Source organism: Triturus cristatus, chromosome 12 (assembly GCF_964204655.1).
Source record: "Triturus cristatus chromosome 12, aTriCri1.1, whole genome shotgun sequence".
Lineage (NCBI taxonomy): Eukaryota > Metazoa > Chordata > Amphibia > Caudata > Salamandridae > Triturus > Triturus cristatus.
Window position 1 is genome coordinate 686,347,179 of NC_140595.1, and position 25,885 is coordinate 686,373,063.

The 25,885-nt window shown below is 41.7% G+C and overlaps 1 protein-coding gene across 3 annotated transcripts in view; it reads left to right on the top strand.

Moving 5' to 3' along the window:
* The window catches only part of BACC1 (BPTF associated chromatin complex component 1), a 110,428-nt gene that overhangs the window by 22,360 nt on the left and 62,183 nt on the right, over window positions 1-25,885 (top strand). For 2 of the 3 annotated variants that reach the window (XM_085637452.1, XM_085637454.1), the window contains exons 3-4: window positions 3,795-3,896; window positions 12,170-12,381. In XM_085637452.1, coding sequence (XP_085493578.1) covers window positions 3,795-3,896; window positions 12,170-12,381 — 314 coding nt within the window. The remainder of the gene's footprint in view (window positions 1-3,794; window positions 3,897-12,169; window positions 12,382-25,885) is intronic. The other variant, XM_085637453.1, reaches the window with a different exon arrangement.

Sequence of the window (25,885 nt, forward strand, 5' to 3'; positions counted from 1 at the left end):
GGTGCAACTAGAAAACATACAAAACGTAGTAATATAATTAGCATCACCAATAAACCGTACACAATGAGAAGCTCTATCACGGTTATTGGTGTATCTCACTAAGCCTAGTCTCACAAATAATATAATAAAGATCTCTGGGGTGGTGATGGGCCCCATACCTGGCATTTGCCGTTAGCTGGCCTGAATCTCAGATTGCGCAAAGATGGCAATCTGGTCCTGGGACCTCTTCTATGCTAGAAATCCTCCTCTCTATTTTTAAAACTGCAATTTTCAGCTTATATGCTAAGAAGTGTCCTCCTCATTAACAGCAGCTGGGTCTCTTCTATTGTGTCTAGGTATTGGTGTCCGGCCTCAGAGAATAGTAGGGCACAATGTTGTTTGACCTTGTACTAAATGTTCAGATTGAATCTCAGCAGAAAAGCAGAATAATAAAACGTGTGCAGCCTATTTCTAAAATAATAGTGTGGCACAAAAACAAGCATATTGTTTTGTAATGTTTGCACAGCAAAAGGAGCCTAGAATGTGTGCGGCACGCGCGGTTGGGCTAACATTAGGGAAAACCACAGTGGACCCTGTAGCGAACACACAGCACTGTTTTCAAAACTTTCAGGGCTGGATATTGTCTAACTTCCATAGTCTCAATTTAGAAAGAAGGCAAATTAATTCTACTGTAAAGAGAATTCAACTTAATTAAAGGATGGGTCACTGAACTCTACATTAATGGCTGGACACCAAGTCTGTCTCCTGATGTAATATCATTGGGCTGTTGCATTGATTAACACCTCTCCATGAGGACCCATATCTATCATTCCTGAAAAAGTGACAGAGATGCTCTTCAATCTATTTAAAAATGTAAATCTTCAAGACTTCACTCAGTGGTACAGATGTATGTGATCTCTCAAACTGTATCTGGAAATGCTGCACTTATTGGAGTTTCTAACACCATTGGCATCTTTTAAAGTGCCTACTTTCAGCAGCAAGGCTACTGTCTGCAAAAAAAGTTTGACCACATCACCCAGTTATTGCACGATCTCCACTGTCTTTCGACAGGAGCCAGAATGAGATTTTAATTGGCTTAATTGTTTTCATACTGCTCCATTGTCAACACTCTTTATACCTCACCAATTAATTGAACATCTTAGGAAGGAAGCAAAGCTTTAGAAGCAGAGACTACTTCAAACTGGAACCCAAAAAATAAAATCCTACCAAGCTGCACCACAAGTGATTCCAGAGTAATTTCCTAAGTTGTAGAATTCTCTCTCTATAGAGATTGGGCGTCTAGATGAACTCTTTCATTAAAAGCTTTTTAATGATAAGTGGACCCCCCCAACCTCCACACACACATCCTATTAACTGCTTTCATTCTGCCTGGGTTCTTACTGCTTCTATTTCATTGCGGCTTCATGCTTTATTTGTAAAGAGGAATAGGTTCTCCATGATTGTTATTATGTAAAGCGCATTAGCACCCATCATGAAAAGAGCAGTGCTATATAAAAATGTTAAATAAATTTAGGGGTGGGAGAACAGTCTACTTTCTGAGGGCGGAGACCCACCTAGTGCAGCTGTTGGGAATCCCTTGCTAGTCGTCCAGTTGTTACTTGTCCCGTGGTTCTACATTTTAGGAATCTCCAGTCATTTTAGGGGAGTTTTTTTCCCTTGGCAGTCTTGGACAGGAACATCCCAAAAATGCCTCACACTTTCCTTTTGTCTGGGAAGACTGGGTATGTTATATTGACTTTATGAATACACCCATCTGCATTCTTTTTTATAAATAAGTGTTAGCCTGCATTTTTGTACCGTGATTAGAGTTTTCTTTGTAATGAGGCCAACCTGCACCCCCTTTTCTAGCATCAAAAGATCAGTGTGTGCAGAGATTCTTCAGTCTTTCTAGGAGATCTGTTTCATTAATCATCACTGCAGACTGTTTAGACCTCAGATTATTTCGTTCAGATACTCATAATTTCTGACTTTGTAATTATCTTGATGCATTTAATTACTAGACTTCCCTTGCAAATATTTCTGCTTCTTTTTGAGGTGCTGAAGTCCCATCAAACAATCTAGAGAGGACAGGGCATGTGGGCTCCAATTGGAACCCACGTAATTAGGTTAGGCTGTACTCGCTTCTCATGCCAACTTTGCAGCCAGGTTATGAGTTAAGAAGCCAAATCTTGGTATCCCTATTGCTTCGGATTGGGTTTGCATCTTGACTTGAAGACAACACTCTGATACAACACCTTCTGTGCAAAGTCCTGCAGGTTACTTTGTGCACCTCCTTCATGTCTAAAGGTCTGCTGGATCTTTTTTTGATGGTTTGCTTCTGATTGGGTAAAAATGTTCCCCAGATTTGGCTGAATGAATAACACCACACTGTCACTGAAGGCAAAACACATTCTATTTATCTTGGTTTTTTCGACATCTATCATCCTTTGCTTTTTATTTTTCTGTGATTCAACGTTGCTCTTTACAAGTGTTAAAGAGCAACAGCCTTATCATATGGTCAACCAATACAACACCTTTATTAACCATTCATTATAAAGAAGGCTGTAGGATGTGTGTATTTCTTCAGAATCCAGTGCTGGTGTTTTTAGCAGCTCATAGTTGGAAAGCATTTATTTGAGTTTTGTAAATCTCAACTTGCTGTTTAACATTCCTTTGGTGAGCTCTTGTGCCAGTCTTTTGTAGACAATCCACGGTTCAGTGGTGGTGTCTTGTTTGGGGCCCAGTTTCTTTCTTGTCTTTGGATTTTATGGCTGTGCATTTTACAGGTTGCACACTACAGCTCTGATGGAAAGTGCATTCTTGATAAAGCAGGAGTTTGGGTCTCTCATTCCCGGTCCTTTCACTAAAGAGTGGGAGAATCATGTTGATGCAAGCTAGCAGATAAATGCTTGTCTGACCAGGTGGGTTATCAAGTGTTGTTCTGAACGCAGATATTTGCCTAGCAACTACTTTGAACTCTTAATTCCAAGTTCATATTGTTTCATACCATAAGTCGAAGACCCTTTCTCAATGTTTATTTCTTCTGTATCCCTTCAAGCCAACCATGAAAGGTTTTGAAGACTGAATGTTCTGGGCAGGGATGTAAAGAGTGTAGGATGCCTGTACTTCCTGCAAACTCGAAATTAGATCCCATGAGGCACAGGCAAGCATTGCAGATTGGCTGACAACACCAATAGAAATGATCAAAACACAGAGACCAACTCTGATTGGCTTAAAGGGCATTTTATGTTTGTTGGAGATGAAAGGGAAGCCCCCAATAAACGCAGGTTTGGCACTAGGTTTCTTCTGTTAACTGGAATTAAAAACAAATTCACTCACCATTAACGTAAGTGTTTTTTAGGGCCCTGTGTCTCTGTGTATATTTCAGACACCAAGTATTGATTTCTTGAACTGAGTTCTGTGCTGTTAGGGTCTCTGCCAGAGTTTATGCCTGTATTATTGGGGCTACAGGGTCTCTCTTTACGTATTCTGCAGGGACTAAACTCTTATTTCTTGGTGCGGGATGTATGACGTCATGTTATTCAGTCTCCCTGGCTGTGTTCCTTGGGGCACTGGGCATTTCCTTGTGTACACCTCTAGCTCAGAATATGGATTTCTTGAAGCAGACTGTATGATGTCCCAGTTCCTGGTCGCTTTGGCTTTGGCTGTGTCTGTGATCTCTCTGTGGGTATCCATTAGCACACTGAATCCTGTCCTCTGATAAATTAATAGGTGGGGTGGGCACGGCAAAGTTGTATCTCACACTGTTCTCACATTGTCTCTCTCATTCTCTCCCTCTCTTTGTTTCTCTGCAGAGCCAAATGGACAGATACAGAGATTGAGATGTTAAGAACGGCAGTGAGACGTTTTGGGGACGACCTCAATAAAATCAGCTCCGTTATCAAAGACAGAACAGTGTAAGGAGCAGAAGGGAATGCTTTGCTAAATTATGGACACAGATCCACCATGTTAGGAAAGTGACCAAAAGAGACTAAGAAAGACAATAGAGTTTGTGCCACTGGCCTGTAGAAAGGCAAGGCTGAAAAAGGCTGACTAGCAATAAATAATCTGGAGTGTGATCACAGAATATATTCAGTAAGTGTAGCCTTCTTAGGTGGGCCTCATATACAGAAGAAAGTCCATCCCTCATGCAGGTTCTTTTTCATAATGCAAGAAGAGGAACACAGCCTGTCAGAGGGAAAAATAGAAAGCCACGTGCTTATCTTTGGCAGAACCCATGTTGAGAACTCCTGTGTTTAGAAGCATATCACTTGAGATAGACATGTAGGTTTGAAATGTGAATTACTGTTATGTCCTGGAAACTGAGTAATTTCTCCTTTATTAAGTGTAAAGTCTTTCATTGGCAATTAGTTTGGTCAGCACAGAGACTGATAACAGTTTATCTGTATGGGTAAGCATGGAAGGTCGCAGGGAATAGTAGTGACGAGAAATGGGCATGATTTAAGATATGAATAATGATGGGGAAAGGGAGTCAAGGTGGAAGATGACAAACTGTGTAGCTTATCTTGATAGATGAGATGGCTTTTAAATAGGTACATCTTCAGCTGTTACTGAACTTCTAGAGTTATGACACAAGCATTTGTATGACAAAAGGTTAGGGTGGTTCTGCAGTGTTTTAAACCTATGACTTGCTTGACTTTTGGAGAATCGTTAGCCCAGTGAACTGTTACTGGCCTCAGGATGTGAGTTCACTATATTGAGAAGGAGACAAAAACTGTTTTGGTATGGGGGGAAAAAAACTATCACTGGCGAGCTAAGAGTCCCGTCAGGCAAAGGGTGAACTCTACTGCAATCTTGGAATTATGGTCACCTACCAGTTCATCTCACCGCCAATGACTTGCCTGTCTCTACTTCAGCGTTTGCACATACATCCTGTAGTATGCAGAGTGTGTGCTAACGTGTTGGTGGAGTGGTTCAAGTATTGCATTTGAGTGTAGCTTTCTTTCTACCGCTCCTTCCAAACCCACAAGCACTAACCAATTCTCACTGTTATGTAAATGTCAGCTGCACAGGTCTCCCTTTTAAGTCTTTGCATTACATCAGGAGGAGTATCCTGCTTAGAGCAGGAGGAGTATCCTGCTTAGAGCAGGAAGAGTATGGTATCCTGCTTGGAGCAGGAAGAGTATCCTGCTTGGAGCAGGAAGGGTATCCTGCTCTGAGAAGGAAGGGTATCCTGCTCTGAGAAGGAAGGATGTCCTGCTCTGAGAAGGAAGGGTGTCCTTCTCTGAGCAGGAAGGGTGTCCTTCTCTGAGCAGGAAGGGTGTCCTGCTCTGAGCAGGAAGGGTGTCCTGCTCTGAGCAGGAAGGGTGTCCTGCTCTGAGCAGGAAGGGTGTCCTGCTCTGAGCAGGAAGGGTATCCTGCTCACCCTTTTCTATGACTAGCGCTTGGCACAAATAACCAACTCTTAAGTTTCCTGGCCATGAAAAGCTTTAGTCAAGCTGACAAACTTTGTTGTTTTTAATTGATTAGTTTAGATTTCTTATTTGGAGAATAAAGGGGAAGTCATATGTTTGGCACCTTACTCCTCAGCTACCAGACTGCTCAGCCTCTGGCACCTCAGTGCTGATCCATGAGCCACCTCTATTTAATATCTATATGGCCCCCTTGGTTGAGTCTTTTGGATTCAAAGTGGTCTCTTATGCAGATGATACGTAGCTGATCCTCTCATTTGAGAATAGCTCTGCTGCAGTTCAGGAATCCTTCAATGCTTGTGTATTGTCTGTTTTGGATTGGATGCGGTCAAGCAACCTTAAATGCAATTAGGATAAGACCGGAATTTTATTGTTTTGGTCTTTCCAAACCAAGTGGTGGGAGAATTGGAGGCCGGATGCTTTTCCTACTCAACCAGCCATAGTAGCCAAAAACATGGAAGTTAAATTAGATAAGCTCTTTTTTTCAGCCCCAGGTGTCTTTGGTGTGGGTACCTGTTTTGCTGGTATGTATTTTTTCCATGCTATGATGTTACTATGCATGAGAAAGGACTTTTCTCTCACTTCTCTCTCATTGCCGTATATACATACAATGTTACTTGCATGGTCCTTTGTCTATATTGTTTGGTTATTGTATTCAAATATGACTAGTATTTTGGTACCCTATATCGTGATCAAAGTCTGAGAAGGACCGAAAGGGGTTGATGCTTTAAGCCTAGTTTTGTAGATGGCGTACATACGTCCGAGGAGAAAATCAAGATAATTTTGCATTCAGACGACATCTGTTAACACTTATGGACTTTACAGCAGCGATTCTGAATCTGATGGACATAATTGAAATCTTCTCTACTTTTTCTGCGTGAAAGATCAGTTGTAGCAAGAGTGAGGCATTGTCAGTATCTAGAGGAACCACTAAAGCAGCGGAATCTGTACACATTCATGTGGGTTCCATTAAACCTTAAATATTTGGAAATCATAATTCATACAGCTTTACACAAAATGATGGATGACAGCAATCGCCTCTTGCTGGAAAAGACCAAAGACAGACTTTGTATATTGGTGAGCTCTCCAACTTTCCATCCGCGGAAGAGTGTTGATGGTTAAGATGACAATACCACCACATTTTAATTTCATTTCTGGTATGGTACCCTTCTCATACCCAACTATTTGCTGCAAGAAATATCTGGACTAAACGGAAGTCGTAGCCAAGTTACATACCACCATCTTGGACTGTCTCATATTTTGTTATATAGAGCTGATTTTCCAACCTGGCTCCATCTAGAACTAAATCTGCTTTAATCCCTTGAAATCATAGATGAGTTACACAGTGTCGACAAAAAACCTGGGAAGACCTTTAATCCAATAATACACTGTAGGTGCCCATTGGAAACTTAGTGTGTAGATTGATTCATACAAAAGCACAAGGCATCAGTGAATCTAAGCATACATTATAGCCCTTGATGTCCTGCTTGTAAATGGCAGGCTGACATCCCTGAATGATCTACATTTGGAGTTAGCTCTTGATACTTGAGCTTACAAATAGGGTGCTATCATCAGTACTCATCTGGCCTCGCAGCCACCAGATGTCAGAAAACCTGGGGATTCCTCTTGGGAGTACAGCACACTGGTTAACGAAATGTACTCTGAAGTGACAATTTGTCACCAGGATGCATTGGTAGACATCACGGTTGTGTGAACTAGATGAGGAATCCTGATCCACCTGGTCAGTCTTACTCATGAAGAAGGCTTCAATGAGGCGCATGACTGACATGTTATTTCAAAATACTGCTTGAATGGTACTCGTCTCTTCTTCATTTAAAAAACATTGGTACCTTTTACTCGATTCTTGCTGTATAAGGTGCAATGACCAGAATTAAACTTGATGCTCGTCAGTTGGTCATGTCCACAGCTTAGCACCTTCTGGTCCACAGTTTAGTCCGTAATGGCCATCACTAGTGGATCCACATTGCAACTGTCTGCTACGCTAGCACTCTTGTATGATACCGCAGAAATTTCAGGGATGGCCCCTTTCATGCCCCCTCCATCCCCCACAAAACCTGCAAGGTGGATTCACACGTCACTTGTTGTGGCCACACTATGCATCCTGAGACATTGGGGAGCCCCTCAAACACCAGCTGGTGGCAAATAGAGTTCTAAAATGAGTATAATGGTAACACAGTAACAATTTATCTGCAGGATAGGCAAATATAGGGTAGGTGCCTCGAACCCATAGCACATAAATCCCTTAATATTAAAGTGGTATTAAGAAAACAAAAAACGAATTGGTACATCTTTAGATAATTAAGAATCCATGGGGCCTACCTAAGTGTGGTGTCAGTGCATCCCGCTGGAGGGAACAGCTTTCCCACAACCACTGGATAATTCTGATTCTTTGGAAGATGCAACCCACTGTTTAATTTAAGTTCTACGAGTTATACTTGGCAGAGTTACAACCACCAGGTTAATCTTGTTTGAAGGTTGTGTGTTCCTCAACGTCTAATGAATTAAGTAGCTATAAAGAATGAACGCAGCTTCCCAAACAGTACGTTAATAAAGAATCTAATGGGAACCTTTGGGGCTTAGCGTAGCCCGGGCACTGTAGTAGGACACTGTTTGGAAATTTAGTATGGGTGGATTTGGGCATAATAAATTTGAGTGCCTGTGATGCATTTTTGAGTGAGAGCCCGTCTAAGCCATAACTGGCTGTTCGAGTACGAAATGTTGGCTTGCCCAGGGATAGTATGGTTTTTATGTTGTATGAGACTCAACTGAACATTGCTAGAGGATGGTGTAGTGTAACTTTTTCAAAACTTGCAACAGGGTAAGCCGGCGTGAACTGATATTTAGCCTCAGAAAGGGCTGCATATGAATGACATAGCTGCTCCTGCAAGTTGGTTTAGAGTTGGTGTGCTCACTACAGCTGGAAGACTAACTGGCCCATTATGACTTGGTTCCTCAAGTCCCTCACCAATTCTACTTCATTATCTACAATCCCTGTCGTTTTTATGTAACTTGCCACTTCTGTGTTCGGTTTCAAAACCTATAAAATATTTTTGGGAAAAATGTGTGGGGAAGATGGCGAGAGATCAAGATACAACAGTTGGGAACTAGATTTAGTTAATTTTTCTTTTCCCCAGAAGTGGATGTTTTATTGGTTTGATGGCATGAATCAAGACTAACAAGCAGCATATAATAAGTGACAAAAGGAAAGAGGCCCTCATTATTGCAAGCGGTTCCTTGAAACCCTAGTTAATTCTGATCGCAAGTCTGCTGTAGACGTCCAGTCAGTAATTTCTTGTGAACTCGCATGACGTCCATTCTGAAGTTTTGCATTCTACTACGTCCCTGCGAAGTGGGCTACTGTTGACAGTCAAATGCCCCTTGGCTCTCCTAGAGAGAGTGTTCTTAGAGTTATGGCAGAGTGCAATGTGTGTTTCAATCCAGAATCTTATACATTGGATATAGTCTGAGTGACTCTGTCCAAAAAAGGGAAGAGATAGTTTGATTTCCCAAAACCTTTTAGTTGTCTCCAAATAGAATTCAAGCCATCCTTAGCACGCGTACTTCATTATCAACTGAAGTTGATGGATTTTTGGAAAAGATAGTTCGCATTATTAGTTTTGTTAAGTGAAAAGCCATAGGAATTTTACGAAGGAACTGTGTAGCATGAGCTTTGGCTGTTTGGCAGGGAGAGATGGTATCTCGAGAAGGACTTCTAGGATGTGCCAGATAACAGGCCTATCCTTCATGGGGCAAAGTTTGCATCCACTTTGTGAGGGGTTTGAAAGAATGGAGCAATGAGCTTGGCTAGTGCAGTAAGGAGGTAGAATTATGGTAAGGCTGTATTGATGCGTGATTAAGCCCATGTTGTCGACACCTGACTGTAAACCTTACATTTCATGTCTCTTTGCATTGTAGACTGTGTACTTGAACCCTACTTTATTTACAAACTTACCTTTGAGAAGACGGGCCCAGGTGGTTAGCATCTTGTTTTGTCGCGTGACATGCAGCAAGCATAAATCACCTCATGGGTATAGATTCATAATCTAGCCCACACCAGGCCTTTTGCCTTGTTCTGGCATCTGACCGATATATCCATGATAGCGGCATGTGTTCATTCTCTTCTCATATTAACGACCTTCTGTTATGAGCATTTTCAGCATATACTTCAGGCTTTAAGTAATTCTACTAAATTATTTGTGGTCTGGTGTTAACCGTTGGTACATAAGTGATTTGTTCTAGTGGCAGGCCACGGAACATGTTTTGTTTCTAGTTTGAAAACCCTTGTTCTCAACTGTAAGCCCATAGAGCTACGACCACATTCCTAAAGCCATTTTTCTGACGTTCAGACTTTCTTCATTTAGACAAAGCCTGAGTACTTCCTCTTCTTAGAGACCCTTCTCAATGTTCACTCTCCATGTGAAAATCTTGAATAAGGTTGTTGCTAACAGGATACAGAATGGCAACTGCAATTGGTACACTTAGCCCGGTGGTTTTATCCCTGGGTGAAGCACTAAAGTCTATCTAAGATGCCTAATCCACTGAAAAGACTTGGTCAATGATGAGGAGACCGCCCCATGGTACTCTTGCTTGATTCCAGAAAGGCATTGGACATCCACAAGTGAGACCATCTCTAATGCATTTTGATAAAATGTAACTTTGGCCCTGAGCGGTTGGAAAAGATAAGATCATGATGTAACAAACGTAGTCCCATGGTTGTCGGGAACATACTTCCAAGACCAGATCTGCCAAATTATCTGCGAGAGAGAGTGGGAGGTGTTTGCAGTGCGGCACACTTATGGCTGCTGTCTCACATCTTCTTTGACAGTGGATAACGTGGCTGTCCACTGGTAGACATGAATGGTGAAGGAGAGGTAATATTACACTATGAAGACCACGTTGTGTGTCCTTATTTGCGTGAAGTCTTTTGTGTCAGAAGTTCGATACTGAGGCTGCCCAAGTCGAAAGATAATTTTGCTCAAGTGTTGGAACTTGAGCAAGTCTTGTCTCTATGAGGATGAATTCAGACTATTTGCTAGATATGTGATTATAAAAGCAGGTGCAATGATTGAAATACGTAGGTATGCAGACAGATCACTAAGTGGAGCATTTGCACAAGCGTAGCACCAATAGAGCCCTGGTTACAGGGAAAGGTGCTGACTTTGCTTCAAATGACTTGCATCATGCAAGAATGTGTGTGTTTGTCAATGTGTGTGAACATTGTATCCGACCAAGAGGCCAGTTCCTGCAATATGGCAAGAAAGCACAAGCTACTTAGGATACTTAAGGTTCATTTCTCTGTTAATCTAAAAAAATAAATAGGCTGCACACAGTTTTGCTATAGCCAGGACTGGGGGCTCTGTGGAGAATTACAACTGGTCCACAAATCCTGTATTTGACGTCATAGTTATAGCTTTGAATCCTGCTGGGTCGACACAACCATTAATTCTTCTGATGCTGATACATGAGTACCATTGACTTGGTAATAATGAATTTTTAAAATGTAATGCCAAGATGTCACTAGGGGTGAATTTACAAATCCACGCCGTATTTTATGTGATAGAGACACACTTCACATGCTACTACAAAGAACTGAAATATTGGAATAGTTCATGGATCATTCTTCAAAACTTCCTTAAAAACTATGAGTCTGTGGTCAGTTTGTTTGAAGAATTGTGCTGTAAAGCAAAACATTTGCCTCTGTTTCAAAGGGAGAAAAAAAGTTTATTTGGCAGTCGCCATGTTTGTGGCCCCTACATGTAAACCTTTCCATTTAGAGAAAATGAACTCCCAAGGCAGGAGTTTTTCTTTTACCAAAAAACAAATGACCCCATGTGCAAGTCCCAATGGTGTTAACCTTGCACTTCACCCTTGTGTTTTGTAAGGCGGGAGGACCACTGTTTTACAGTGATACTTCTAATTTGTTAAACTCTAAATAAGCCCTTGTTTGGTAGCGTTGAGTAGTTTGTGGCTGGGCTTAGAACACTTCCACAGCTGCCTTCAAATTATAGTCCCAGTGTCATGAGTTGAAAGTACAATTGTTACTGTGTACAGAAAATGCCCACATTGTCTTTAGATGCCGCTGTGTATGAAGAATCTTCTAACCCATAAAACAAATTTGTGTTTTCTTTGCCCATGAGGGTCGCCTACATGGCTTAACCCGCTGCTGATCACTAGCTTTATATTTGACAAAGTATCCTGAAGCCTCCCTCTAGTATCTTTGTGTGATGTGCCTTGAATATCCACTTAATTTGTAATGCTTACTGATCGCATGTTTAAGATAGAGTTGGCCCTACTTGATTCACTGTAATTTGGTTTATAGGGTTCCGGTCACAAATATAATGCATGTCAGTACCATTCTTATAGATAGGCATTCCCTGTAATATTCAGATAGTCTGACATCCTTATTGTCAAAATACCAAAATGCAAAATACTTACCCACCCTAGCTCCGGTAGTTGAGCAAGTCCCCATTACAGTAGAATTGGCAATGCAGAAATAAAGTTGCTGCTCCAAGTGTATGCATATATGCTCTTCTCCATACTGTTTCCATTATGTTTGTTTTCTCCCGTACTGTTGTCCCTTGAGCCTGAGTCTCTGCCACTTGCCTTTGTGTCTCTGTCCCCCTTTGAGAATGTTGCTTTATTTCTGGTGAGGATTTGTTTCACACTCACCCTGGCTACAATTGCCCTTGCCTCGATCCCTTCTTCAGGCCTGACTGAGTTGTCATTCTCGTCTACAGGGCTCAGATTAAGACCACAGTGAAGCGGAAGATCTATGAGGACAGCGGTGTCCCTGTACATTCTGAGTCTCCGAAGAAGCCTCTGAAGAAGTCTCACATGCTGGCTCCATCCGGTGGACCAGCCGTCATTGCGGTCCCTACAGCTCAGGCATCGCTGAGTGGGGTTGTGCCAGAGCGGGCCTCAGGCACTGTTAAAAAACAGAAGACATCAGGTACTGCTTTTAAAAATGTTTTGGGAGGGTGGGGAGTTACTATGTAAAGGTACACCCCACAGAAGAGTCCACTGTGTGGTGTAAGGTCTTCCTCTTAAGTCTGGCTCCCTAGTACCTGGAGAGGGCCCTTCCCATGCTGGCTGTGGTGAAGGGAAAGAAGCAAAGTCAAGTGGGGACATTGCTTGGAGGAAACGGTTGCTAGCATGACTCTGGAAGAACTGTGTGACTGGCAGTGCTGGGGGATTGTAGTTCTGGGGGATTGCGGCACCTACGGCTGACAGTGCTGGAAATGGAAAGTAATGGGCTTCACAAGTGTTTCGGTGACAGTTCTATGGTCGGAAGTGCTGGACTGCTAATGTTGTGTGCCAACGTTGGCTGGGCTAGTGCGGATGTCAATGGTTGGTGACCAAGAAGTGTTTGAGTTGCAGTAGGATAAAGAGTGAGAGCTTGTTAAGAGTGACAGTGCATGGGGAAGCAGTGCTTGGGTGAGAGTTATGAGGTTGGCAGGAAGTGGACGAATTGAGTGTGGATTTCAGCCATGGGGCGTTGGGTTTGTTGTACTGGCAGTCTAGTAAGCATTTTTCTCTCTCAAGGGATCACCATTGAAATCCTAAGTTCTTACTATTTATTGATCATCTTAAGCACCGAATAGTTTTGCCTTCACGCAGGGATCCCGAATCAGTTCTTTCAAAGTCACACCTACTTAGCCTTACTTTGGTGAATGCCAAGAAAACATATGTGACAGACATGTTACCTTTTTTGCAGCCTTAAAAACAGGCTATACTGTCAATATTTATTGTACTGCTTCAAAACTTAAAAGGGAAAAAAAGGGTTAGACTCCTAAAAATCACTTAAGCAAAAATGAAAAGTGATCTTTTAAAAACATCCTTCACAAACACTTAATACTTCTTTTTAAAGTAAGCTAAGGATTAACCCATACCAATTTAGCCTCAATAGACTGCAGCACTGAAACAATGTAAACCGGACACCTCACCTTTAAGGGCTGTCTGACCTCCATAGTCCCATCATGCCCTGTAGGTGGCAGTTTATTAAGTTCTTTTTGACGAGCGGATCAGAAGTATAGTGGTATACATATATTATCTCTTCCTTCGGGGAGGAGGGAGTGTTGCATAGGATTTCAATGGAGATTACCCTGAGAGAGAACTAGGATTTAAGTTGAGAAACATTCCTTCTCTCTCAGGGGATCTTCATTGATGAGCATAAGCACTGAATAGATTTGCAAGCTTATCCCTCAAAGATTCCGTGAATAGACAACTCAACTTCCTCCCGACTTAAAGTACGACTTGACATCATTTCTCAGTCGGTCACTGGTCTGTAGTGGACTTCATTGAATAGATACTTACATTCTTTAATGTATGAGCTGTTCCTTCTTCCATTCACATTGACAACAGGTCTACCTTTCTCGCCGTTAATTGTTTTAAAAATTTTGGACCAACTAGTGTGGTTACTCTAAATTCTGTTGAGTTAAAAGGATTAATATTGAACCCTTGAAGAGTTCCTAGGTTAAACATGGTTCTCTTATAAGATACTTTTTATAGATTTTAGGGTTGCAAGCAATAATGTTCCTGGTTGTGGATTCCATTTGCTTAGTAACCTGTGAGCAAAGACGGATACCTCACCTCCAGGTGCAAATGGTCGGCCCAGCCTTCCATAAAGGTCCACTTTTGCAGCTGATGAATGCTGCATGTTTCTGGAATACTTTAGGGCTTCACCTAGAATGTTATTGAGGTAGACGGGCAAGTCAGTAACTTTATGTTCAGGCTTCTTGACTAGTTTGTTGTCTTGGGCCATTATTCTTCTGTAATTCTGGTCTTAAATGATGCTAGTAACTTAGTCCTGTTTCCTTTCTATGTAGCAGGAAGCACAGGAATGCTTGATTTCTTAGCTCTTCCTATATTTTCTTTACCTCATGGGTCTACCCGGGTTCGTCCATGCCTCCTTTTGTCTCTTTTTTTTTTTTGTAATTTATTTTTTTTAAAGTGTACAGTAACTTTAATTTGACGTTTCTTTTGGGGCCTTGGCCTCACATTCCATATTTAATGACCACCGCATGAAAATATATTTGCACAGCTCTTATGGCTGGGTCCTCATCATGCCAGCAGGCATAGTAAGCACAAGGTCCTGGATGGGTGGAAGTGGTCTGATGCTCATTGAGAGTAATACTGTTATCTTCCATTTTTTGCTTGAGAGTCTGTATCAAACAGTCTGTGAATCATCGAGGCTTCCTGGGTGTGGGTGCTGAAAAGAAACAATGCTCGCATTTCATTTTCTTTTCTTTCTTTTCAACAACAAGAATTGGTAAAATATGCCTTGTATTTCTTAGGAATCTCAATACCCCTATTTTGACAGTCTACTACACTCTGTTTCACCTTTTTATTTGCCGCTTTAGCTGTCTCGCCATCTTAATGTAGCCAAACCAATTCATAAATCAACAAGTATTGACAAAGCCAATAGGTCCGACCTTTGCAAATAAAATATAAAAATGCATGATTGCCAACACAAGCAGTACACCAAAAATATATTTTTTAAAAGGAGTGGTCCAGCAGCCGAAGAACATCAAACCTGCCTCTTAAGTGCTCTCCTTTTCAGGCAGCTGTGCAATTGTGATCAGGTAAAATGTGGTCATTACCAGTGCAATTAAGTCAGGGTTCTCCTAAGTCGGTCCAGGAGGCCCTGATCCATGCCAGATTTTAAAGATAATTACATTTATCTAAATGGGGATATGCTAGAAATTTGGCATTGATCCGGCCCTCCAGGTCCAACTGTGGCAAACCCTGAATTAAGCCAATGAAGAAAGTGGGCTTACCCATTGGCCCATGTTATTTGGGGCAATGTTCTTAGAAGAAAATTGTGAATCTCGCTTAAACAGACCAATGAATGGGGTGGCTGACTAAACGCCTCTGTATTTGTGTGTGTATTTTGCATTAGGATTTTCAAATAAGAGGCTAGCTGAACAGCTAAGGACGTCTGTTGAGCAGTCCTAAAAACACATATCCACAGAGTATAAACGTGGATATTTATAGTTAGTCACACTTGTGACTTAAGGTACTTCGATGCCAGATGCCCCATATATTCTGCATGTTCTTACTATTTTGCATTTGTTTTCCACATTACTAAATTTGGGTGCATAATCACTTAACGCCGTGTGAATTGTTCAACATTTCTGACCATTTACAGCATCTCGGGGTCTTTCGATGCGGTATGTCTTATCTCCTTTACACAATTGACAGAATGTGACACACCTTGCCCTGTAGGTAGGTCTTTATTTATTTATTTTTTTACTTTTTATTAACAAAAGTCAGCATTTCAATCACATTACAGAGGAAGTAGCAATTTCCGCAACACTACCACAATAGGCCACAGAAAGTATTACAGAATAGAGCCTGGAAAGTCTAGGGCGAAGGGGGTTCTCCATTACTTGTGGCAAGAGGAGGTTGACATATGTCCCCCCGATAGGTAGTCCACAGACCCCACACTCGAGTCCACTTCTCAGGACACCCTCGGAAGGTCTTTATTCTTGTCTGTGTTTCTTGCTAGTAACTTTTCTTGTAGGTGGCTACTACTTGTAACCTCACCAATCACACTCACGAGTGGACACTCCAAAGTCACAGACAGTGGCAGTAATCTTCAGAGCTGCAAAATAGGACAATACTTTTCTGTTGTTTCCAAAACCATGCATCTCTAAAGTTATGGTCACCCTTTTGCCAAAACATGCTCTTTTCATCAGTGTTCCACCCTACATGCCCATTACAACACTGTCTGCTAATTAATATTTCTAGTAAGAAAAGTGATGGTTTCTTGTGACTTACTTGCCTTGGTGTAGATTGCACAAATAACAAAAACAAACTATTACAGTGAGTGAACATGACAGATCAAGGCTGAATTAATGATGTTGGGGGTCATGTGCATAGTGGTTTAACCTCCACTCTCTTGGAAAGTCAAAGCTGTTGACGCAGACCTCACACAAGTAGAAGTCTTTAAAGTCTGCTTGAATAAGATTTGCCAGATACCATATGACTGTACCGCATCCCTTTTGTGTTGGTGATTTCCACTGTTCTTGTCTTGCACCTTGTAGCATTGATGTCTTCCTGTGGCTATGTCTGACAATGATAATAGGATTGTGTCAGCATTCATGTCCTGCCCTTCTAAAATGTTGCTTAGCCACTGCTCTAATTTAGACGTATGTGCCAGCATGCAGCACAGAGTTGTGGGCAACGTCAATCACATATTGTATTATTAGATGCTTCATATTGCACTAAGCATGGTAAATAACGATTGTTTCTGCTCAATTTAACAACGCTCAATTTACTGGCTCAGAAATGGTGAAAGGCTGAGTTGGCCTTGCCCACATTCAAACTCGATCTGCAGATCACAAAGTGTCAGCAATGTATGGTAATTCATGGAGTCATCTTGCTGGGATCAACAGAAACCTGCACTAGCTATAGCCAGCAACTGAAACCTGCACACACTGGAATTCCCTCACACAAATAAGTAAGTAATGTTATTAGCATAGTTACTTAAAACCATTGCTTTACAAAATAGATTAAGAACAAGTATAATAAAAATGCAATTCTAAATAGAATCAGAATAAAACCAATCGCATTTCCTTAAGTCGACTGTACACACGGCACAAGTTTTTCAAAACATTTTTTAAAAGATTGATCAGCTTCATATTAGTGAGATTATTTCTTCTTTCCCAGTTTCCTCATGAGCTCATAGGGTCAGTGATGTCAGTCGGCAAGCAATGTTGAAACGATAACACAGGGACCATTATAGATTAATTTTTGGCATTCTGATACACTGGTCTTCCCTGCTTACAGCACCTATCCCATCCGCTGTGTAGGAGACACGGTGTTCTAATATGGTTGTGTACTTCTTTCTAGTGCTTGCCCTCAGTGGCACAGGACAAGCATGCAGAGCTGCAGCCATGAGTGTTTTCCACATCTAGCCTGTGCATGGTAATCAGTATGACAAGAAGTTGATGGCACATTCCCCAGACTTGTGCGCTTACATGGGGAATGGACCATTGCACCACCTTACCCCGGCTAGTATATCCAGCCCACCAGTAAAGGAGTGATGGTTTGATAAATGCTAGCAGCTGCCAAACGTCGCCGTTGTGCCCGACAAAGCAATGCACATCTTCTCCCACTCAAAGCCAATAGGTGACCAATCTTCCCATTATGCAAAAAGTCTGATCTAGAGAACTACAAGACTCCAAGTCTAACGTTCTAAAGTTCGTACAGTTTGGGTTGTATGGCATCCCCACTACAACCCTAACGTCTGCGTCACATAAATTCTGTTCTCCTCACCACTGAAAGAAACCAAGACACTGACAAGCTTTCTGCTTGTTCTTTATCTGCATAGATGTTACCCATGACAACACGATTTTCTCTCTTTGATCTGCTGAAGTTGGCCCGTTACCCACTAGTATTCCACACATATTCAAGTCGCACATTCATATCAAAACACTTTCCCATCCAACAGTTTATCTAATCACGGCTTACACTGTAGCTGAGCCCCAGGTATAAGCTGTGTAGGTAAATTAGTAGGGCACATTGTTACAAGGACTATAGTGACTGAGCGATAGCAGAGGGAGGAAGATCATACATATCAAGGGCCGGTGGTCCACACAATTGTTTTGGTATAGTGTTTACTCTGGGTTCAAAAGTTAGGTTTAAATCAGAAGTGACATCTGGGTTCTGATTCTTTGTAGGAAGAAAGGGCAAATCCCCTAGTTAACTAGATGAAAGTGAAGAGATGGGTTCCACTGGAAACCCAAGCAGCATCTGTCTTTTACACATTTCAGCGAAGGCAGTCATGCATCAGGTCTGTAGAATATGTGGGATAATAACTATGTAGAATACAGAGTGATGGAATGTGTCAACTCATGCAGTTTGGAGTGAGCACTAAATTGGGACTTATCGTTTTATCTTTTAGTGATGGAAACTGCAGGAAAAAGCCGAAATACAGTGAATCCTGTATAATGATTTGTATTGCGAGTATATTGATGAGGCTGGTATGTTGTCTTCATGGTAACTTTAGCCAGTTCTGTTGGATCACTTTTGGGTGTACATTAAGCAGTCTGCAACTTGATGGTGATCTTCAGATTCCCCTTGCAGTTTCAGATGGATCTCTGTTTTGCTGCATAAATGTAAAAACTCTGTAGCCACCAATGAGATATATAGATATAGATATATATATAGATATATTTCAAAGTGCCACTATGGACGAAAACCAATTCAGTGCTAGTCTTCCTCCTACCATCGAGCCACAGGGCCCGTTTTTAACAGTTATTGAAGTTGAACAGATTACCTTCACCGGTCTGTATCGTCTTGAGTGGTAAGATGTTCCTTTCTGATGAAAAACTCCTATTTAAGCAATCAAGAGGTGCATCAGCATTGTGTATTCAAGAGACCATCTGGGTTCCTAGCTATGTTAATTCTTTATATGATCTTGTACATTCAAATGTTATTTACCACAGTTATGTAAATGACATCCAAATGTGTATAAAGTAGACAAAGCCTTGAACTCATTTAGACTTTGATGGTATTGAAGTGACTATGCAAAAACCAAAGGAAATTATGGACGGAGTGTTGAACATTGCAAGCACTCACCCCCAGTCAACTGATCTGGGTTGAATCCATCACTGTTCTTAGCCCACTCTGCCACCCCAGTTCAGACATGGCCATATGCAAATCAGTCTGACCCTGTGCCTCATGGGAATAGTCCAGCCCGAACTGCCAAGCCATGTCTTCCCTGGACCGGAAACAAGCTTCCTAGGACCGGTTTCTGGCATTTCAGCCGTCTTCAGCCAGGCTTGCTTGAATCCAGTGGCAAAGTGAGCAAGGGACTCACGTCTGAGCATACCCTGCCAACTTTGGCGAACAAAGCAAAAACCAAAGGAAATGATGGACGGAGTGTTGAACATTGCAAGCACTCACCCCCAGTCAACTGATCTGGGTTGAATCCATCACTGTTCTTTAGCCCACTCTGCCACCCCAGTTCAGACATGGCCATATGCAAATCAGTCTGACCCTGTGCCTCATGGGAACAGTCCAGCCCGAACTGCCAAGCCATGTCTTCCCTGGACCGGAAACAAGCTTCCTAGGACCGGTTTCTGGCATTTCAGCCGTCGACTTGCTTGAATCCAGTGGCAAAGTGAGCAAGGGACTCACGTCTGAGCATACCCTGCCAACTTATGGCAAACAAAGCAAAAACCAAAGGAAATGATGGACGGAGTGTTGAACATTGCAAGCACTCCCCCCCCCCCCCCCCCACCACCTGTCAACTGATCTGGGTTGAATCCATCACTGTTCTTTAGCCCACTCTGCCACCCCAGTTCAGACATGGCCATATGCAAATCAGTCTGACCCTGTGCCTCATGGGAACAGTCCAGCCCGAACTGCCAAGCCATGTCTTCCCTGAACCGGAAGCAAGCTTCCTAGGACCAGTTTCTGGCATTTCAGCCGTCTTCAGCCAGGCTTGCTTGAATCCAGTGGCAAAGTGAGCAATTTCCTTTGGTTTTTGCTTTGTTCACCATAAGTTGGCAGGGTATGCTCAGACGTGAGTCCCTTGCTCACTTTGCCACTGGATTCAAGCAAGCCTGGCTGAAGACGGCTGAAATGCCAGAAACCGGTCCTAGGAAGCTTGTTTCCGGTCCAGGGAAGACATGGCTTGGCAGTTCGGGCTGGACTGTTCCCATGAGGCACAGGGTCAGACTGATTTGCATATGGCCATGTCTGAACTGGGGTGGCAGAGTGGGCTAAAGAACGGTGATGGATTAAACCCAGATCAGTTGACTGGGGGTGAGTGCTTGCAATGTTCAACACTCCGTCCATCATTTCCTTTGGTTTTTGCATTGAAGTGACTATGCCACGTCTCCAAAACGGAATTGTTTCTCATTAGTTTTGATCCTCTTGCAATAAAGGTGAAGGCTAGTTAGCATGTATTTGAAGTGTTGTATCACAGAATCTCTGTACGGGAAATATCATGTCCTGAGTATCCTTTGCAAACATATCATCCCACAGGGTGGAGATTTTCTATTAATAATTCTTTGTGGGGCAATGATTTTGTAATCCATCTTTCTGTTTGATATTTGTTTCGCCATATTCTAGTGTCATACCATTTAAAATGGGTCACTGAGAAATCTGTCTAAAGAACAAATTAAAGAAACTAAGAGTCCTAACTGATTCCAGAACATCCCTGGATTTCCAGGCCAATTATATAATTCAAGCAACTAACTATAAAGGTACTTAATTTTATTATTTAATTTTGCAGTTTCGCATATCTCTTACAAGATTCATGGGTGTCTAATTCAATGAACATATTCACATGATCAAAACATGCAAACTGCAGAAGAGAGAATGCTTAAGTGCATTATAATAAGTCAGAGACAGTTAACGTCACACAAAAGGTGGTATGTTACAAAATCTACACCCACATCCAAAGGACAAAGCCTTACATAATTTATGAAACAAAAATCGATAATGTAGAGGATACAAGGCGGCCTGACCAGCCCAACTGAAAGAGATAGTATGTTGACAAGAAGAAGTCTTCTTTGGAGATGTAGTTTGTGTACGAAAACCTTCATAAAGTGGGTTGCATGTAGAAATTGAGATTTATGGGGTGTTTCTTGATACTAATTGCGAGTTGATTATTTGATTATTTGTTTTCTCCACACGGGTGTTTCTAGGGCCGTGGATTCAGAATCATGAGATGGCTAGCTTATGAGCCAGGAATTTTGGAGTGCCAAGCGTATGACCTTGTGTGTGATGCATGCTGTTTTTTATTTTTTTTATTTTTTATTAGAAACCGTTAGCACACAGTAAAATACAGACAAGGGCCTACAACCACCAGGGCCGGCCGCTATAGAGCCCAAAGGCCCACAGTGCAACGCCACACATTCAGATGAACCAGAGACAAAGCGCCCGGCAGTTCGTGAGCACATATAACAGGCCGTGGCTATAGGCCAGGAGCAATCGGAAACAACAGTTTCGTTTTCTATTACATATAAAACACACTCAAGGCAATGAGAGTCCGAAATAGCAGCGTGCTCTTCCAAGGATAGGGAACAACATGCAGATGCATGCTGTTTTGAATATACTAAATGACAATGTGGGCTATGTGTTCAAAGCATTTCACTCCTGAGAGCAGCTCAACTCCTCCTTTAAATATGCCTTTTTGAAATAAGTTTAGCAAGACCGATTTTAACCTGCATCAGTATGACTGGTAATTTGATGGGGAAAAGTTTTATGGTGTGGTCTGAGCTAAATCTACCAACGGTATGACTACAACTCTCCTGCTAGAGTTCCTCAATTAAGTCTTCAAAACAGCAATTTAGATGGCTCATGTCTTTGCTAAGCAGGACTACTTTTGCAGTTAAGAGCAAAGTGAACAGTGGGATTAGCTGTGCATGGTGTCTGATTTGTCCATGCTGACCCTCATTCCCATCTACCACTTTTTCTTTTGTGGTACTGTTTTGTTAGATTGCATTCAAGAATTTGAACAGGTAAAATATCGAATGCTGGAAAATAAAAAAGGTACTAACTGAGACTACAGTTATGCCAGCGTTAGTGTCTCATCTTATTCACCGTGGTAGAAGTAATCTACTGAGGTGGCTAGACTTTAACCCCTTCAGCGCTGCGCGGATTTCCGCGCAGTGCTGAAGGTTCTGAGCGCGGGCGGGGCCATGACGGAACGGTTCCGTCATAAGCACAGCCCAACCGACGTGCATGACGGAACCGTTCCGTCATAAGCGTCGAAGGGGTTAACTAGTGTATGCTTGCGTTCATTGTTAAGTGTGCACCACATTGCTTTGTAAATATTGACTACTGAAGAATGTCAAACTGTAAAATCATCAAGCCATTCTTCTTACCTCACCCAATCTGTCTCTGACTGCTTCTGTTCACACTTACCCTCTTGATTTAGATTTTCCCCATATCCTTTAAGGACACTTGTTGACCCCCGGGGAACAAATCAATGCTGTTAATTGCTTGTCTTTTAGCACTTCCCTTCCTTTATGAAATGCAGCACCCACCACCCTTTACTGTCACTGCTACCCTCACAGATGCATTCAATCTTCTTTCCTCTACTGTTTCCTCTTCTTCCCAGTGCTTAATTTGAGCCTCGCCCAAACCATCCCTCACTCTTCTTCTCTGTTGTACTTTTTATTCCTCCCTTTGCTTTACAGTCTCTCAACAATTTACTCCCCCATACTTGCTAGTTGTGTGCACTAACATGTGCTAGGCCATGTGCCCTAGTGACAAAGGGTAATACATAAGAACTGGTCAATTTCCACCTGTCTCCATCTGGCCCTCTTCTCCAACAATTTTCACTGTCCAATATTCATGTCTTTCCCCATTGTTCGTTTTCCTCTTTGTTGCCATCTGTTGAATCTCTCTAATCTCTTCATTTACATTATAAATGTTTTCTGCAGAGGAATACATTACATACATTTGCCCTTGTTGGCTACGTGCGGTTTCTTTTGCCCTACTGTCCGCAAAAGCATTGCCTCTTCCCACATCATCTACTACTTTCTGGTGTGCACTACACTTAACAATAGCCACCTGCTTTGGTAACGTTAATGCAGTCAATAAATTCTGAATTAATTCTCCATGTTGGATCCTTGTTCCGTGTGACGTCAGAAACCCCCTTTCCTGCCACAAGTGTCCGAGGTTATGTGCAATTCCAAAGGCATACTGACTGTCTGTATAGATATTCACGGACAGTCCTTGGCTAAGCTCACAAGCTCTCAGGAGTGCAATAAGTTTGGCGGCTTGTGCAGACTTGTAGGGGATTCGCGCCGTCTCCACAATTGTGTACATCGTAGTGATACCGTAAGCTGCCGTCGTAGTGCTATCAGGTAACCTAAAACAAGACCCATCTACATACAATTTGCCCTGGGCATCAGACAGATGAGTATTGGTAAGGTTCACTCGACCCTTAGTTTGTTCTTCAATGGTGAAAATACAATTGTGTATGTCACTAGGCTGTTCAGAAGGCAATGGCAACAAAGTGGCTGGATTTAGGGTCCGCTAGCCGTCCCTTGAATACATGTACAATAATGTGATATACAGTAACTCAATATTGTAAAATTAACACGCAAGTTAAAAAAACAGTTGACATTTATTTTGTATAGAACATATCATACATCATGTTTAAAAATTGTAATCTGATCTAATCCCTACTTAGCATTAATCAGCACAATGAATTTTATCACAAATACATATTCCAAATTAAAAATCTACAGAACAAACCATTAAATTAGATTGCATTCCATACACAAACATGAGACGGTCAACAAAATTTAAAATGAAATAAAAATAAAACAGCCCCGTTATGAACCCGCATAACAGAGAGAACACACCATGAAATAAGACACTACACTCTGTCTTCTGTTACACATCCAAATATTCTACTGGAAATTGACCACTTGTGGGATATAAAAACTTTTTATCTCTACATGTGGATATCCGGTTCTCTGGATTGTGTCTGTCCTAAGCGTCGACGCGTTTCGATGGGCTTTCTTTTATGCCGCTATCTTTCTCAAGACCATTGATAGGGGTGTTCTTACTCAATGTTCATGAAATTACTCCTGTCTTGAAGAGAACATTTATTTTAAATTATTATGTGGGACAATACGTTGTCAATGTAAATTATATTAATTTATCCTTGTCTATGTTCCTTGTTTTGCAGTCTAACATTTAGCTGGTATAAAACTTGGTTATCTACCACTTATGTTCCTTACTGCCCCACCTCTTTGAGGCCCACAAGTTTGTTTGCTCCTCCCCTATGAATCGGGAGCCCCCTTACCCTGTTTATTTGCTCACCCTCTTTTGGTTTTGATTTCAGCGACCTATATATTTTAATATTTCTCACCTTGATCTAATTTTCCTTTCCTTTTTTTCCTTTCGTATGGCCTGCTATGTATCAATAGGCACTATTTCCTTTCATGAAGTGAACTCATCTCGGCTCGTTTTATCACTTATCACAATCTGAAAAACACGAATCTTTAGTAATATAGGGTATATATCATGCGGTAGCTACACTGTTTTAATAACCCCCCTTTTTTTTAATTTCGATAGAGTGAAATAATTCCCTACCTTTCTGATAGTTTCGTTATTGTGCCCGCATTTACACCTTCGGTTAAACCTGAGGATCAGATCACGTGGGAAAGGCTTAAAAAGGACCGGAGCGGATAAAGCTTCCTTCGTATTTTTACAGCCCCCTTGTCCTGCAAATAAAAGGGTTGAATAAGACTTGTTTAGGTATCAAGACACACTCGTTGGGTCTACTCCCATACCCCCGTGCTACCGATGTGTCTGAATGGGAAAGATAAAGTTTCCCGATCCATTTTATGCCTCCTATTACTCTTACCTCTAGCGTGCTGGCTTTTTCGTAAATGCGGGGTAACTTCTTTGGATCTGCTTCAGCTGTTGTCTAATCCTGTCCCCTATTTGTTCTAAGTGCTATCTTGCCCTATAGGCCCACGTTTCCATGTGACCATTTTGGACCAATACTATCCCATTTGTGCCCCGGTTCACTATTTTTTGTATTAACAGGCCTGCTGATACGCTGCTGCCTAAGTATTTTGTTCTATCTATACTACTATTATTCCATCCTATTGGGTAGACCAGTCTGAGTTTGAATGCTATTGGTTCCCTAGCCCACGTGATCGTCTATCGGTCTCTGTATCCGAGTTATTTTTATCTTTGTTCTTCCGTGTATCAATTACGTATTATTCACGGAATTCCAATTATTTCATTAAACCCTCATAGCATTTCTCTGAAGTATTACATTTATACTAGTTATACCTTGATTTGTGTTTGTATTTGCCAAACATGTTCTTCGATCCTTTATCTTTCATTTTCATCCTCTCTATACTAATACTATTCAATAGCGTTAGGAGGACCCCTATGAGCTTGGATACTATTGGTTCCCTTGAACACGTGGTCTACTCACAGCCTTTGTTTGCGCGATTCTTTTACTTTATTGTTCCATGTATAGCTTTACATATTGATTTCGGGATTCCCATTATATCATTGAACCATCATTATATTGCTACGAAATGTCGCATATCTGCCTCTTTTTTATATATTTGGATTTAGGGTCCAACATCGTTTAAGAGTAATTTGTGGTACTAACAAATTGTGTTCCTACCCAGTAAGACTAGCACTCGTCAAATGTTGTGTCTGAGTTAGATTCAATAATACATCAACTGAATGGGGGACAAAAACTGTCGGTTTGTGGTCCAGTACAAGTCCCGCTGATTGTCTGATCGAAATGGCAGTTGCTGCCACAGCTTTCAGGCAACCAGGGAGTGCCCTGGCCACAGGGTCTGGAACAGCATAAAAGTATGCACATGGGCATTGTTTGTCCCTGTGTGGCTGTGTTAGGACAGACCATGCACAACTTTTTCGTTTGTATACATAAAGAGAAAATGGTTTTGTGTAATCAGGTGTTCCTAATACAGGAGCAGAACATA